Source organism: Cavia porcellus, unplaced genomic scaffold (assembly GCF_034190915.1).
Source record: "Cavia porcellus strain 051 isolate PalLab524CR breed Dunkin Hartley unplaced genomic scaffold, mCavPor4.1 scaffold_5, whole genome shotgun sequence".
Classification (NCBI taxonomy): Eukaryota; Metazoa; Chordata; class Mammalia; order Rodentia; family Caviidae; genus Cavia; species Cavia porcellus.
In genome coordinates this window covers 81841043-81855749 of record NW_026947488.1, presented here as the reverse complement: position 1 = coordinate 81855749, position 14707 = coordinate 81841043, and the positions used below count along the sequence as shown (strand labels likewise).

The following is a 14707-nucleotide window of genomic DNA, read 5'->3' as shown; positions in this document are numbered from 1 at the left end:
TGCCCTAAGGCAGGGTGGTGGAGAGCTGTACTAAAGACATCACACTTTCCTACCTCTGTCCATCTCCACAACCAAAGATTTGAGATTGAAGAAGCTAAACTTTCTCTGTCCCTCCCAGGGAGGCCCGCATTGTGAGAAGCAGCTGGGCTCTCAGAGGTTTGTAAATGGGAGGTCAGGAAGTTAGCACTTTGTCACCTCGCAGGATGTAGCTGGGATTGTCACTAATTGTTTCTTGTCTTAACTGAAAGTTCTGTTTTTGTTTGAACAGCTTGCAAGAAATCACAATGCAGATTAGCTCTGAAGTGTGCCCCAAACAGACAGGCCTTGAATGTTACTGATGTTCTCTTTATTTCTTCCTGTCTGTCTTTTTGACCACTGTCATTTGCAATCTTGCATTGCACCCTATCTCAATTACACACTGATAGTCAATAACTAAGCAACATGATTAGTTATGCCTCACAGGAAGAATGCAAACTCTTGCTGTTCATTCCTCCTCCTTTCTACCCTAGCCCATTTTGTGCTAAGCAGTATTCAACAAGGAAGGAAACAGTGGGAATGAGAGAGGTGTAGAAAGATCAAGGCTTTATAACTTTTACTTTTTCTCTTGGAATCAACAGAAAACAGCAGAGATGTGGACCTTGAGCTTCCTCCATGGTTCTTCGAACTGACCTCGAAAAGGAGGAATCTAAGCAAGAAGATTGCACTTAGGCCTCAGGATGAGGAAGCCGATTTGGCAGGTCCAGTAGTTTGATTGTAATCCTTCCCTGCAGGCGGGGAATTAGGCTGTGGGTGATTATGTTCCAGTCCTTTCAGGGAACTGCAGAGCTGCTCAGACAGCTTTTCGGCTATTTAGTTCCTTTGGTTACGGGAGGTATACACATATGCTCACTCCAGAAAGCCGGAGGAGAGTGTGTATTCTGAAATATGCTGGATGGCCTGAGGCCATGTCACCTGCGTGTTTGTACACATGGTGATCTGTCTCAGATCTAACAAAGAATCAGCTAGATGAGCCTCCTCATGCAAAATGAGCAAAGCCTCCTTGACACCTACTCTGTCCTGAGAATGTGCTCTCAATAGCTGTTTATAAAGGTTATTGATTTCTTGGCATCTTTGGGAATCCCACCTCATGTCTGATCTGCCTGGAATCTCTGCTAATGCAGGGACAGGTGGGCACAGGAAGGGTAGTCCCTGCTCTCCTGCAGGGAGAATGTCTTGAACAGCTACAAGACATAGTTTTAAAACAATGGAGTAACTTTTGAAAAGCCATCTTGAACACTGCTCATTGATTTTCTTATTCACATATTCAACTAACATTGATTGATCTTTATTGCTGCCACGCTGGCATCAGCCACCTCTGTCTCTTATGCAGATGACAATTGCTTACTGTTCCTAATTCCCTCCAGTGCACTTTTCAAACAGGTGACTGAATGGCCAGAGGGGGCCAGGTATGATCAACATTCTTAACGCTGGTGCGGCTAAAAGAGTTGGGGGAAGGGGGAGAAGGGCCAAGGCCCACGGGCAAAGGCACTAGCCCCTTCAGAAATGTCTGGGGCAGACTCTTGGTTCCACAGATGCCCCTGGAGAGACACCAACAGGTACTAACTTACTTCCCAGCTGCATACACCTCGGCAGTATCAAAGAGGTTAACGCCACTTTCATAGGCGATGGTCATCAGCCGTTCAGCAACCTGCAAGCGGATGCAGAGGTCAGAAATGCTACATGGCTTCCAAACCTGAGAAACACGTTTAAATCCTTTCTGAAATCTCACTGAGCACTTCTTGCTTTTGTCAGTTGTAGTGAAAAGCGAAAAAAGAAGCTTTAAGCATGTGAGAGTACTGCCCACAGTCAGAGTGAACAGTAATCTCCCTTTGTTGCTAGGGGTAAGCCTGGCCTTAGAGCAAAGGGAGGTGGACAGGTTCATTCCCACCCTGCTGGTAGGTTCCTGTTTGACAGCATTTCCGATGGTATCTAATCGCTCTAGCAAAGAGGGTTATTTGTGTCACTGTTGACTCTATTCCTCAACCCCTTTCTCTAAGCCGCTAGGTTTGGGCACCAAATGACGCCTGACCTGAACCTTGTGACCAGGCTTAGATGATTGTGTGAGAGGGAGCCATGACTGTTATAAAATGTTGGCTGCCCACAGCTCAGCCACATCCCAGACACCATCAATAAGCAAGTGCTGAATCAACACAGAGCCAGGAGAGTAAGCACCTTGACGCGCCACAGGGATCCAGCTCCTCACTAGTCAGCTTGCAAACTGGCCTCAGAGCTCCTTGTCCTGTCCTCTGTGCCGCTGCACACTTGTGGTGAGTGTGGCAGGAGAGTTACACTACAACCCATAGTTTGAGGGGCAGCATTAGAGAAATAGTGGTAAATCACAGTGGAGAGGGAGAGCCATTTTTTTTTTTTCATTTTGCTGTTAGTTGATCTATTAGTCATTTGAAAAATCACACACTTTACAAATAATTAAAATTGATTTCCCCATTATGTTTTTGGATGGTGGGCTAAACCTGCTTCAGCAGCATTTCCAAGACAAACCATTTTTCTGTGGCTTTGGAAATTGGCTTATCAAGAAATTTGCTAAGCAGCCATGTAGAATCAATAAAGATCCTTCAGCATGATTATAGCAAAAATGCTATTATTGTTTTTTTAATTTGATACTATTAAAACATTTATTCTAACTAGAGGTTAAAATTTAAGACAAATATGGATTTTCCTGTTGGACTGTCTTATCTTGAAAAAACGATTGTACTTGCGTTATATATTACCCTTGTGCTATATCGTGACTTATTGGTGGACTGTTACTGGGGAATACATATCATTAAATCTTAGCTGGAGAGAAACTTAGGTGGAGAATTCTGGCTGGATACTTGGACTAACAGTGGACTTGGACTAACAGTATTTCCCAATCATAGGATCTGAAGGTCTGAATTAGGAAGGGTGGAAGAAAAAAATCACTGAACTGGTCTGAAGACTGGTTTCGGGCATTGTGTGTTCCCTTACTAGATAAACTTGGGCAATCATTTGACCTCAGTATTTCAGTTTCCTCATCTGAAAAATGAGAATAATTCCATCCTCCCATCACTGGAACTTAGAGGCCAGTGGGGAAGCTGATCTCGCTTCGTGTGGTGAGGGTTCGGGGAGGGTCTCTGACACACACGGGCAGTGCAATGTGTGAGACAAAGAGAGTTTTTGGATTTACTTTTTTCATGTTCTTCTTACAGAGTCTCTGGAAGCAACACTCCTGTGGAGTTGCTATTCTAATCGAGGCCTGGAATTCCTGAAGGTCTTTCATTCTAACTACCCGAGAGGAAGTCGGATGTCCGGATGTCCGTACTCAAAGGAGCGCAGGGGCAAAAGAATGACCCGGCGATGGGGCGGGAATACTTCACTGAAACCTGCTGTATTCCACATGCCTGGTTTAAAAGTCAAAATATTTTTTCTCTTATGGGTTAAGCTGGCTTGGGTAGGGTATATTGTTACCTCCAATTAAAATTGTCCTAGTTACCTGACAGATGAGAGAATATGAAATAAAACTAAAAATTAAGTGTTTAAGATGCTGATACCATTACTTTTAAGAAATTATTATTCATCTGAGCAGCATTTATCTGGGTTTTATGATGAAGCCCAATAACCTTTGAGAGGCACCTTGCAGAGACTTAGTTTAGTAATATCTGTGTTAAGGAATTATTCAATATACTGCTGAACTCTTGCAGAGTCAAAGACATCGCCGTCTCCTGAGGCCGTACTAACAATTGTGTTTTTTGCTTTTTTTTTCGGTACCAGGAACTGAATTTAGGACCTTGCACTTGCCAGGCGGGCACATGCCGCTGAGCAGCATCCCGGGCCCAGATAATAGCTTCACTTGTCGCACTATAGTGTGGTCATCTTGGTATATCGTATTTGCACCTGTTTTATGTTGAGTTGCTTGTATCTGGAAAGAAACAGGAAAATCTGAGGAGGTGAATTTGTTGGAACTGGCTCATGTTTTTACCCCACTGAGAGCATCTTGAGAAACTCAGCTACTGGTGAGCCTGGGTGGAGCTTAGCTGCCTTTCTCCTCCTTGCTGACGGCCTCTCTGCCAGGACCCGGGGAAGGCTGCAGCTGCTCGCTGAGAACACTGGCAGCTATCTGACTGGTGTGCATCTGACGGGAGGGCCCGAGGACTTTTCTGTGCAGTGTTGAAAATGAGAGTTTCGAAATGATTCATCTCGGAGTTCAGCCCTGCACTCTGATCTGGGAAAGCTGGACTCATTGCAGCAGAAAGCAGATGCTGTGAAGGGGAAAACAGACCTGGGGAAAATGGGACGTTGGTCCCTCTCGTCCCAAAGGGAAGCTACTTTTGCCCTTTCCCCCTCTAGACACCGCATCAGGCAGTAGTAGGTTATTTATGTGTTGGAACCAGTGGATTGTCAACTTTTGACCTCCCTGCCTCCAGTTTAGTATCTGACTTTAAGTCTGTGACCTTTGCTTTGCTCTCTGTGGATTTGCCTCTGTGTCTCCACCACACAACTCTATTTGATGTCAATCACAGAGCTGGGCAATAGCCACTGTGTGGTGCCACCTGGGTCTTCCTTCAAGTGAAAGGACATTGGCTACTGGGAAGGATGCCATCAGATGGCCTATGGGGGAGAGCCCTCTCTATAAACTGTGCTTATTTAGGGCTACCTTGCCCAAGGTCAGACATGCTTTCAGGTCAGTGTCTACCCAATGACCGGTCTATACAGGGGTATAAAGATCCAGTCCTCTTTCCTCATTTGGGACAACACTGCAGCACAATCTCAGAACTCCCTGTGGGGCAGGCCAAGGTCTTTGATGAGACGCATCACAGCCCAATTCTTACTCTCCTTGGTCTTATTTCATTCCCTGCTGTATTGATCCCGACAACATTTCCTAATAACTGGCCTGCATGCTAACTTCTAACTCAGAGTCCACTTCCCAAGGAGTCCCTCTAAGACTCGGGCCCTCTACACAGTGATCTACATTCCAACAGTGGGAGTACTCATTTAGATAGTTCAGAATATGCATGTAAGACCGCACCCCATGTCTGAAAATTACACTTGTGACTTTGGGAAATCTGGGTGAAGCCTTCAGTCTCTGAGCATCTCCTTAGGAATGATTCTGTCATAAGAACTGGCTCTGTGGAATATCTGTTCTGGGACAGCAAACTGAGCCTTTACAGACAAAATCTCATTAATATTGACCAGATGCTGCTGAGCAGAAGCACTTAATGATGTGACAACTGTTCATAGAGGGAAATGTTGGTAAATCAAGTTCATTAGTTGCAGAGGGGAACTAGATCCTGCTGAGAGGATCTACTCTCCCTGGCTGTGCAGCACAGCAGTCAGGCAAGGAAGGATCAGAGGCTCAAGAACATTGCCCTCAGGGAAATTCCTGCCCACGCAATGCCTGCATAGCTCATTTATGGCATGAAAGAATTCCTTAAAGGCGATGGTTAAAGTATCCTGCTGCAAAGCACTGTTTTGAACATGTAAATAATGATCTAAAGGTATTTTTAGTAAAGACAATGGCTATACCTGACACTTGTAGCGTATTTACTACCTCTTCCTGAGAGGGGGACATAAATGTCTGATGCATGCCAAGACCAGGAGCATTATCCTCTTGACACAGGAGAGATTGAACCTCAGACAGGATGGAACAACCTGCCCAAATCAAGGCAACCAATTGCACCCAGGACTGAGAGATGGGTGATCAGTGCTAAAATTAGATTACAAATAAATAAACACATGGCAAATAAAAAGAAATAAATAAAACAAAGTCCTACAACTGCACCAATAAAGTGACTAATACTAATTCCAAACTGTTTTAGTCTCTAAGGGTTGAACCTGCACATAAAATAGATTGACAATCTCAAGAGCTATTAATAGTCCAAATGTGAAAAATAAAAGAGGCAAGATAAAATTGAGCATAATCTTGCAGTCAATCTTAACCGTGTGCAGTGATTGAAATATTGTCCCTGTGAAATGTCAGGGTCCCAGGAGAGTATTCCTAGCTGCATAGCTCTTTTGGTACTTTCTTTTCACCGGCACAGTAGAAAGTAAAAGTAAGTTACCTCATCTGAAATCTGACCTCCAAATGTCACCCATGTCCCTAGAATAAAACAAAGTTTTGAATGTTATGCATAGTCGTCATTCAAACATTGTACATAAAAAGACAAAACACTTACATCAGAGCACCCCAGTAGTTCATGCAGATAGTTCAGCACTGTGACTAGGCCGGGGCACATGTGGGGGTTCAGTCTGGTTTGTCCTGAGCATTCCAGAAGGATCTGCTTCCTTCTGGAGGGAGAGGTACCCATTTTTCACTGGAAGCCACCAGATACGTTCATGCACATTTGTCCCACACTGAGTTTTTCTTTCGTGCTAGTGCACGGGAAGTGCTTCACTTAACTAAAAACACCTTGGTCTGAAAGCAGAGTAAGAACCAGTGTGTACCCAGAGCTAGCCTGACCTTGGATTATGTGCTTCCCTTCCTTTACCTGCAGTGGGGGAACTGTTTTGTTTTTTCTGTAATTGCCTTTTCAAAAATAACTCTTTTCAAAAAAGATGTCTTTCTAGTATCTACTTACAAGACACAAAAGTGACAAAGCTTCTCTGATACGATATGCACTTCCAGATCAGAACAGCCCACTGCGTGCAGGTAGGAGAGGAGATAGTGGCTGGATGAGGATTGGGAAGACAGAGGAGAGACAAACAGCAGCCAAAGAACTGGCTATGAAAGCAAGAAGGAGCAGATACTGAGCATGGGCCACCCAGTTTCCACTCGCCCTTCTCGCTCCCTTTGTGTGAGTCCTATTGTGTGCCAGGCAAAGACACTGCGCAAGTGCCCAGGACCGTGAGGCGAGTGGCCTGGCTCCCACCACCCAGCAGCTTCCACACCTCGGCATGCAGCTCCCGTGAGGCAGCAGGGAATAGCGCTCTGCCTAGGCTGGAGGAAAAGCACCTGGAAGCCTCCTAGGGGAGCGACACTTTGCTTGCTTCTCACAGGAATAACATGAAGGAAGAAGGAAGGACAGTAGAGGCAGGAGCTCAGATAAGGAGGTAGAAAAGTTGAGTGTGGCAATGTGCTGGGCGCGGGTCATTCACACAGCGGGGAAAGGAGTGGGAGCAGCTGTTGTCAGCTTATATTTTGCATTTCATAAAAATAGCTATAGTTCCTACTCTGGAACACCTTCCAAATGCCAGACAGCATGCTGCGAAACGTTTCCCTAATCATTCTGACAAATTTAAGAAGCAATTTTATTACCCATGCTTCCAATGAGAACTCTGACATTAACCCAAGTTTGAAGGACCCGAGCTTTTCCCAGTACTCCTGGTTTCAAGAAGGTTGCCCTGTCCACTGCAACAACCGCACCATTGGACTGTCGCAAGTTGCTGATCACACTCAGGTTTCACACGTCACACAAGGATGCTGTTGTAATTATACTTTTCTCTTCATTCTCAGGACAGGGTGAAGGTTATTTTCTTGTTAGGCGCTATACCCCTAGAGGCTGCAAATGGATGGCCAATGGTTTATCCTCAGTTTATAAGGCTTATTCTGCTTTCATGTGCATCTTGTGCAAAAGTTCTTTAATTCCTTTGAAAATTCTCACTATAACACATATAAATACAGTTAACATGTTGCAATGGAAAATACCACCAATAATTTCTGCTTGACTAGGTTGGAGCTGACCCACTTAGTATTTTAATAAATTTTGAATGCATTACGAGCCTTGAAACATTTAGGGATTTTTCTTAAAATTTTTGAATTTCCAGCCTCACTTGAAACAGAGTCAATGTCCCCACAGGTCGGCACACCCTAACCCCAAGTGGCAGTGCATTTTGTGTAGGGTTGTGCTCTGCCCAGGTAGTTAAAGACCCTCTTTTTCTACTGTAGTCACAGTATTGACATCAAATAGCAGTTTTTATTTTCTGTCATGTGTTTAGTGAGCTTTTCCTCCTATAAAGTTAAAAGGAAAATGAACTTGTATGTTTTCTAAACAACAAAATCGAATATTTTAAAGAAACAATAAGACTGTCTGTTCTTTTTGGTGAATGGGAAGAGTATCCAACAAAGACTGTTTTTACAGAGAAATTACATCTTCAGGCACCATAATAAAGCCAGCTATGATTTGCATACACAAAAGATAGGTGTTGAAAAACATAATGGACTGAAAAACGGCAACATTTGTTTTTGAATAAGAATAAAACAAGTGAGATGCTATGAAATGCAGCTCTCTATTAAGTGAAAAAATTGCCTGGGCGTCAGAACCTTTTTACAGACAGCACATTTTATAAAAGAATCTCTTTTGAATGCTGCCAATGTGTCCAGATAATTTGGAAATGCTAAGATAGCCAGCAGCATTGTAGCTCAGTATGTTAAAAATATGGATGAGAAATTTCAGGACAAGTTAAATTATTGGTGGTATTTTCCATTGCAACGTTAACTGTATTTATATGTGTTATAGTGAGAATTTTCAAAGGAGTTAAAGAACTTTTGCACAAGATGCACATGAAAAGAAAAACATAGCTTACTCTGTGTGATAGAAAAGGTCTCAGGCCATTTGGAAGTAGAATACACCGGTCAAAGTGACTAAGTGTTTATTATAGCTGTTTACTATACTTTCAGGATGGTGGGCTTTGCTTTTGGGCCAGTCAACTCATAGACCAGAGATGGTACTACTTTGTAGGAATACACCCAGGTCCATTAACTTTCTTAAAGGAATTACTTTGGGCTAAAGAGCTAAAATGGGACAAGGCACGGACTTGGTAATTAATACCACAAATTAGTTATTTTCCTAAGTCTCCAAGCAAAATCAGGTCAGTGTTTGCTTAATGAATATGCTGACTTGTACTGTAGTTGCTGAAGAGGTTTTATTTTTAACAGCATCAAAGAGAATAGTCCTATGTCCACTCAGCACTGAGGATGAGCAGGAGTCTGAGCTTCTTCCTGACATTTCCACTGATCTGTATCTTTTGAATGGTTTTCCACGGAGACATTCACAAGCACAAGTGTTCCTTGACTTACAAAGGGGTTATGTCCCAATAAATTCATTATAAATTGAAAATATTATAAATAAAAGTGTATTTTGTGTAACAAATATCATAGGTTAGCAATGCAAGCAAACAAAAACCAGAAACATATAAACAAGCAAAAACCCTCAAATAGCATAAACACAGAACAGTAAAATTGTATTATCAAAAAGTTGAAAAACCACAAGACAGACCATTTGTATTTGAACAAATATCTCATTTTGCTTCTCTCAGTCTTGACAAAATTGAGACTTTGGGGAAATCATTTGCTAAGGAATAATTTGATCCACTTTCCTACATTATAATCAGCTTCCAAAAATGAAAATAGTTGCCTAAAATTCATTCTCCAAAATTGTACTGTTGAAAACTGGATTCTAAAAAAGTTCTCTGATTTCAAACTTTGTGAAAAGAACCTAACATAACTTAGTTCACCTTCCATAATTAACTTTTGACAGTACAAATGAAGGCCTGTGATTTGAAATTATCTAACCACAGTACAAAATGCTATTGAAGACTAAAAAGGATGAATGTTGAAATCTAGGATTATAGTTGCATCTTGGAAGAGATCATTCTATCTGTAAGAACTATTTACAATGATTCTATCCATTTTGGGAAGAGCCTATATTTAGGACAGCACTATTCCAAAATGACTCTGAAAAAACCCAACTTCCATCCCTGGCTTAAATATTTAAGGTTACATTCTGTACAACACAGTGAAAGCATACAGAGTCACATTTTGGCACAGAAGATGTTGGAGCAATGCAGTAATGAACTATGAAAGAAAAATATAGGACTAATTAAATCTTTTCTGTTTTCTGTCAGTAAAAACTATTAATATAAGTTTTGAGTATCATAAGCTCATGTTTCATGTTGTTACTTCTATAGTTTACGTCCTGTCAAAGGCTTGTGTGTTGGAAATTTGGTCCCTTGGGAGGTGTTGGCACTTTTTAAGAGATGGGGCTTGGCAGGAGGTCCTTAGGTCACTAAAGGCGTGATGTAGTTCCCTTGTGATCCCATCATGACATGGTTATTGCAAAAGAACCCAGCATGGCGCCTGTTCTCTCTGCTCCTGTTTTTAATTTTTATTTTATTTATTTATTTTTTGTCTTTTGAGGCAGGATCTTGCTATGTGGTTCAGGCTGGCCCAGGCTGGTCTTGAACTTGCACTGATCCTCCTACCTCAACCTCCCGAGTGCTGGGATTACAGGCGTGTGCCACTATGCTGTCCTTGCTCCTGGTTTGAGATGGGATCATGTTCACACTTCTACCTGTGTTCCCTCCATCATATGCCACTATCTGCTGCCCTCATCAGAGGCCAAACCTTTACTCCCCCTTCACCTCAACCTCACTACCAAATCTTGAGTTTGGTCTACCAAGAGTGTGTGCTGAACAAACCTCCATTTCTTCATGAGTAGTCGGTATCAGGTATTTTGTTATAGTTAAGAAAAATGAATACAGTTATATACCTGCACCATTGCCTAATAAAAAATACAGTGTTTCTATAACTGGAAATTTGCAGTGCTTAAATTCAACTTTTTTTAGTCTTTCACCTCATTTTATTTCTTATTTTAAAGAGAAACAAAATCAAGAAGTAAACAATTAAAAAACAACAAAAACAAAATAATGAATAACAACAAAACAAAAACAATGTGATATAAAATTTCAAAACAAGATGATAGGAATTTAATAATGGTTGTTATATTGTGTATTGTTATCCTCAAAGTGATTGCTAAGGCTACCAGATACAGGCATGCAAGATTGATCAAACAATATAACTTCCCTTTTAGCAATTTCTTTGCCTTTTACTATATTTATTGTAACTTTTGGATCTAATCTACTCTTTCAGTTTCTTACACTAGAGAGACAATATGATGTTTACACATGCAAGTCTGATGTATTTCACTTAGGAGTATGGTTTCTTGTTGCATCCATTTACCTATGAGAGTCTCGAGATTGTCATTCTTTATGGCTGAGTAGTATTCCATTGTAGAAAAACACCACATCTTGTTTCATCTGTTCCTCAGTTGATGGCATTTGGGTTGTTTTCAGGATTTGGCTGTTACAAATTGCCCTGCTATAAACATAAGTACACATAGATCTCTGTGGTATGATGTTTTTAATTCTTCCAGGAAAATACCCCGAAGGGGAATAACTGCGTTGAATAGAACCTCTAAACCTTGTTTTTGAGGGAACGTCTTACTGATTTCCACAGTGGCCTTTAGACATTTGCTACACATTTGGTTTTACAATTACTAGTTTACAGACTTTATCTTTACTGAGGGCTGAGATTCCATTTTTCCTTTGTATCTATATACCGTTGCAACAGAAGTGGATCTATAGCAGATGGTCAGTAAATGTTGGTTAAATTGAATCAAATTGTCTTTTTAATGTCCTTTGTTTTTCAAATATTGGGATAATTTACTATCAGCTTTGAGAAAACAATGCTCACTAATAATTTTCAATTCTTCTCATCTACAAGATTCACATGTTTCCAGCTGTAGGTTCTCACCCAGCCATGGGCCTCCAGTAGAAGGGTCAGGGGAGGTGTCACTGGCTCCAGAAATCCAGTGAGGAGTTGGAGGCACAGGTCGGAGGTGACCTACCCCTCCTGAGGAGTCCCCACTTGCAGATAGGTGACCCTTCCTCTTGCTTTTGAGGGATGGAGCAGAAATCTTCTGGACTGAAGGATGGCAGGTAGGGAGTCTGTTTCTGTGTTTTTATTTTTCTAACATACCCTCTTTCAGAAGAGCTAAGGTGGTTTATTAGTTAACATGATTCTTAGAATCTTTCTGTGATATTTTTCTAACTCATCTTCTTGCTTCTCATAAGAGCATGACTTCCTGAGACAATGATAGTGTTTGATTTTTTTCACTATGAAATATCAGATTAGTGGTATGTTGTCTAGAAGATAATTGTACTAAACTGACACGTCTCCAAACTTTTAAAAGCAGAGAGAATACAGAGAACTGTTGAGCTGTGTTATCGTTTATATTTAGATGTCCCCTCAAAGCCTCATGCAGTGGGGAGTTTTTCAGAGGCGGCTGGATCTAGAGTGTATGATACTGGAATTGATTCATGGTGCAACGTTAGGATCAAGAGCCCTAGGATTAAGGGTGTGAGCACTACCCACCCTAAGTAGCCTGGATAAAATATAAGGGACAGAGAGACCTGTGATCAACCCCAGCTTGCTTTGCTTCCTTCTTTCTGCCATGAACTGTTTTTCCTCTGTAATTGCTTCGCTATCCACAGAAGGATAGGCAGCTGTCTATCCTTTGTGGACAGCACAGAAGGGGAGGGCAACCGAATATGAACTGAAACCTCTACAAACTGTGACTTAAATAAACCTTTTTTTCCTTTATTTTTGACTGTTGGATATGTTGTCTCCGCAACTAGAAAAAGTAACTAAGACAAACTATTATTGTGTCTTCGGATTAAATTCCTTCAGTCACTAAGAAATACATGCTTTAAAAATCTGTTTTGAGTTTCTTACAGAATACACCTACCATGACGTCGGAGAATGACTGATAAACCATAAAAAGAAGAAAATAAAACTAATGCTGCCAGCACTTCTTCTACTGCACACACACATGTGTACAAACACACCCGCATACCATGTTGGTTACTTAGTTATCATTCCGTGGCTAACAGAGTAATTACTTCCTGATTACTGTTTCAGTTACTTTTCTCCCATCAAAGTCAAATGGGAAAAGGTTTATTTGGCTTACAGCTTGTAGAGGTTTCAGTCTGTAAGCGGCTGGCTCCAAGTCAGGATGGCATGGCAGAGGGGCAACCCCTCATGTCAGCAAAAGACATGAAAAGCAGCAGAAGAGTTACAGCAAGCCTCTTCCTATCCCTTATATCTTATATGCACCTTAGGACAGGTGCAGCTCTCACATTTCCAATTCCAGCACTGGACAAGAAGCCAATCACAGACTCCAGATTTAGCTGCCTCTGACACCCCCCCTCCGCCCCCCGTCACCGAATAAGGCTTTCAGAAGACATTCAGACAGAAACCATAACAGTTACTCTTTCAAGACTTATAATTTAAATTATCTTCTTGCCTTGAATGTGAAGAGATAGTTATACCTTTAGATGTAATAATGTTAACATTTCACATTACTGAGTTATCAAAATCAGAAATTAACATCACTATCACACAAGGAGCTAAACTACTGCCCTTTTCTGAATTGCATTGTTTTTCTGTTCTGGATCTGATACAAGAGCTAGCTGTACATTTAGATGTATTTTTTCTGAATTTCCCCATAACCCATGACAGTTCTTTACCTTTTCCTTGTCTTGTAGGGGTATGACCTTAACACTTTTTTTTTTGTCTTTTTCATTTTTATCGGTACCAGGGATTGAACTCACGACCACACACTTGCAAGGCAGGTACTTATGCCGCTGAGCTAAATCCCCAGCCCTTGACCTTAACACTTTTAAGAGTACTGATCAATTATCTTGTAAACACCTCTCAATTTTTGTTTGAATCACTTCAAGATTGTAGGTTTGGTGATTTCCTTTTTCATATTGTAAGTTGGCTTTCTTATGGTTTGAATATGTTTTTAATACTACTAAGGAGGGACTATATAAATGTGTTGTAATATTCACTGCACCATACTTGCTATTCCTTCACACTTTCATCTGAGTATTATTGAGCCTTTCATGTGCCAGGCATTATACTTAATTATCAGAATACAATCGTGAGCAAAACTGGTAATTATTTCTCCCCTCATGGAGCAGTGTGACCAGACAAGGTTCACTATGAGACTGACTTTTGAGAAAAGGCCTAAACAAAGAGGAAAAAATCATTCAGCTTTCTGGAGGAAGAGTGTCTCAGGACGGGGCAGTGAGGTGGCTTGCTCAGCTGCCCAAGAAAAATGATGGAGTCAATGTGGACAGTGAGAAGATGTGGTTTAAGTGGTCACAGGCAGCAGATTGTGTGGAGGCCCTGCTGGTCATAAGAAGGACCTTTGACAGACCACTGAAGAGTTTAAATAGGAGTGACACATTCTGATATTATTTCTATTAATTTTCTTTTTGTAACACGGATCAAACCCAGAGCCTTAGCCATGGTGAGCACGTCCTCCGCCATGGAGCCACGCTCCATGTTAAGAGGCTGCTGCAGTGCAAGTGAGGCACAATGCTGGTTTGATCGCAAGACGGAGATGAGTGGGTACATTTTGAATAGATTCTGAAGCAGAGGCAATGGAATTTGATGTAGGATGTGCAATGTGAGAGGAAGTGAACTTCAGGAACACCAGAATCACAACATGGGGAGAAGGGACAACTAACTCAACATGCTTCCAGATGGATTTAACAACTGTAAGTTTTGTAAACAGAACCTGGTAACATAGACAAGCTCGATCACGTGTAGTTATGATTGAGAAATATTTAATCTGGAGATGTCTAGATATGTTGGTCTATGTCATATCACTGAAGAAGTTAGGGGTACAGGCTCAACTCTAGATCTCATTGAACTTAGACAACACTCAGTAAAGAGTTAACATGTTCAGTGCTTGTTTGTATAATTATTGTAGAGACACCTAGAGCCGAGGAAGGGAGCGTCCTTCTAAACTGCAATTCTGGCGGGAAACACAGCATAAGCTCAGTGCCTGAATCCACGAGGAGGGAGAAGCACTGTGCTGTTGGCGGCGGCTGGAGGGCATCACAGTCG

At 41.6% G+C, this 14707-nt stretch overlaps 1 protein-coding gene across 2 annotated transcripts in view; it reads right to left on the bottom strand.

Annotated features, from left to right (window-relative positions):
- Window positions 1–14707, bottom strand: part of Kcnab1 (potassium voltage-gated channel subfamily A regulatory beta subunit 1) — a 418900-nt gene that overhangs the window by 75058 nt on the left and 329135 nt on the right. For both annotated transcript variants that reach the window (XM_003476307.5, XM_023560240.2), the window contains exons 3-4: window positions 6075–6112; window positions 1608–1687 (exon numbers count right to left, since the gene is read on the bottom strand). In XM_003476307.5, the coding sequence (XP_003476355.1) occupies window positions 1608–1687; window positions 6075–6112 (118 nt within the window). The remainder of the gene's footprint in view (window positions 1–1607; window positions 1688–6074; window positions 6113–14707) is intronic.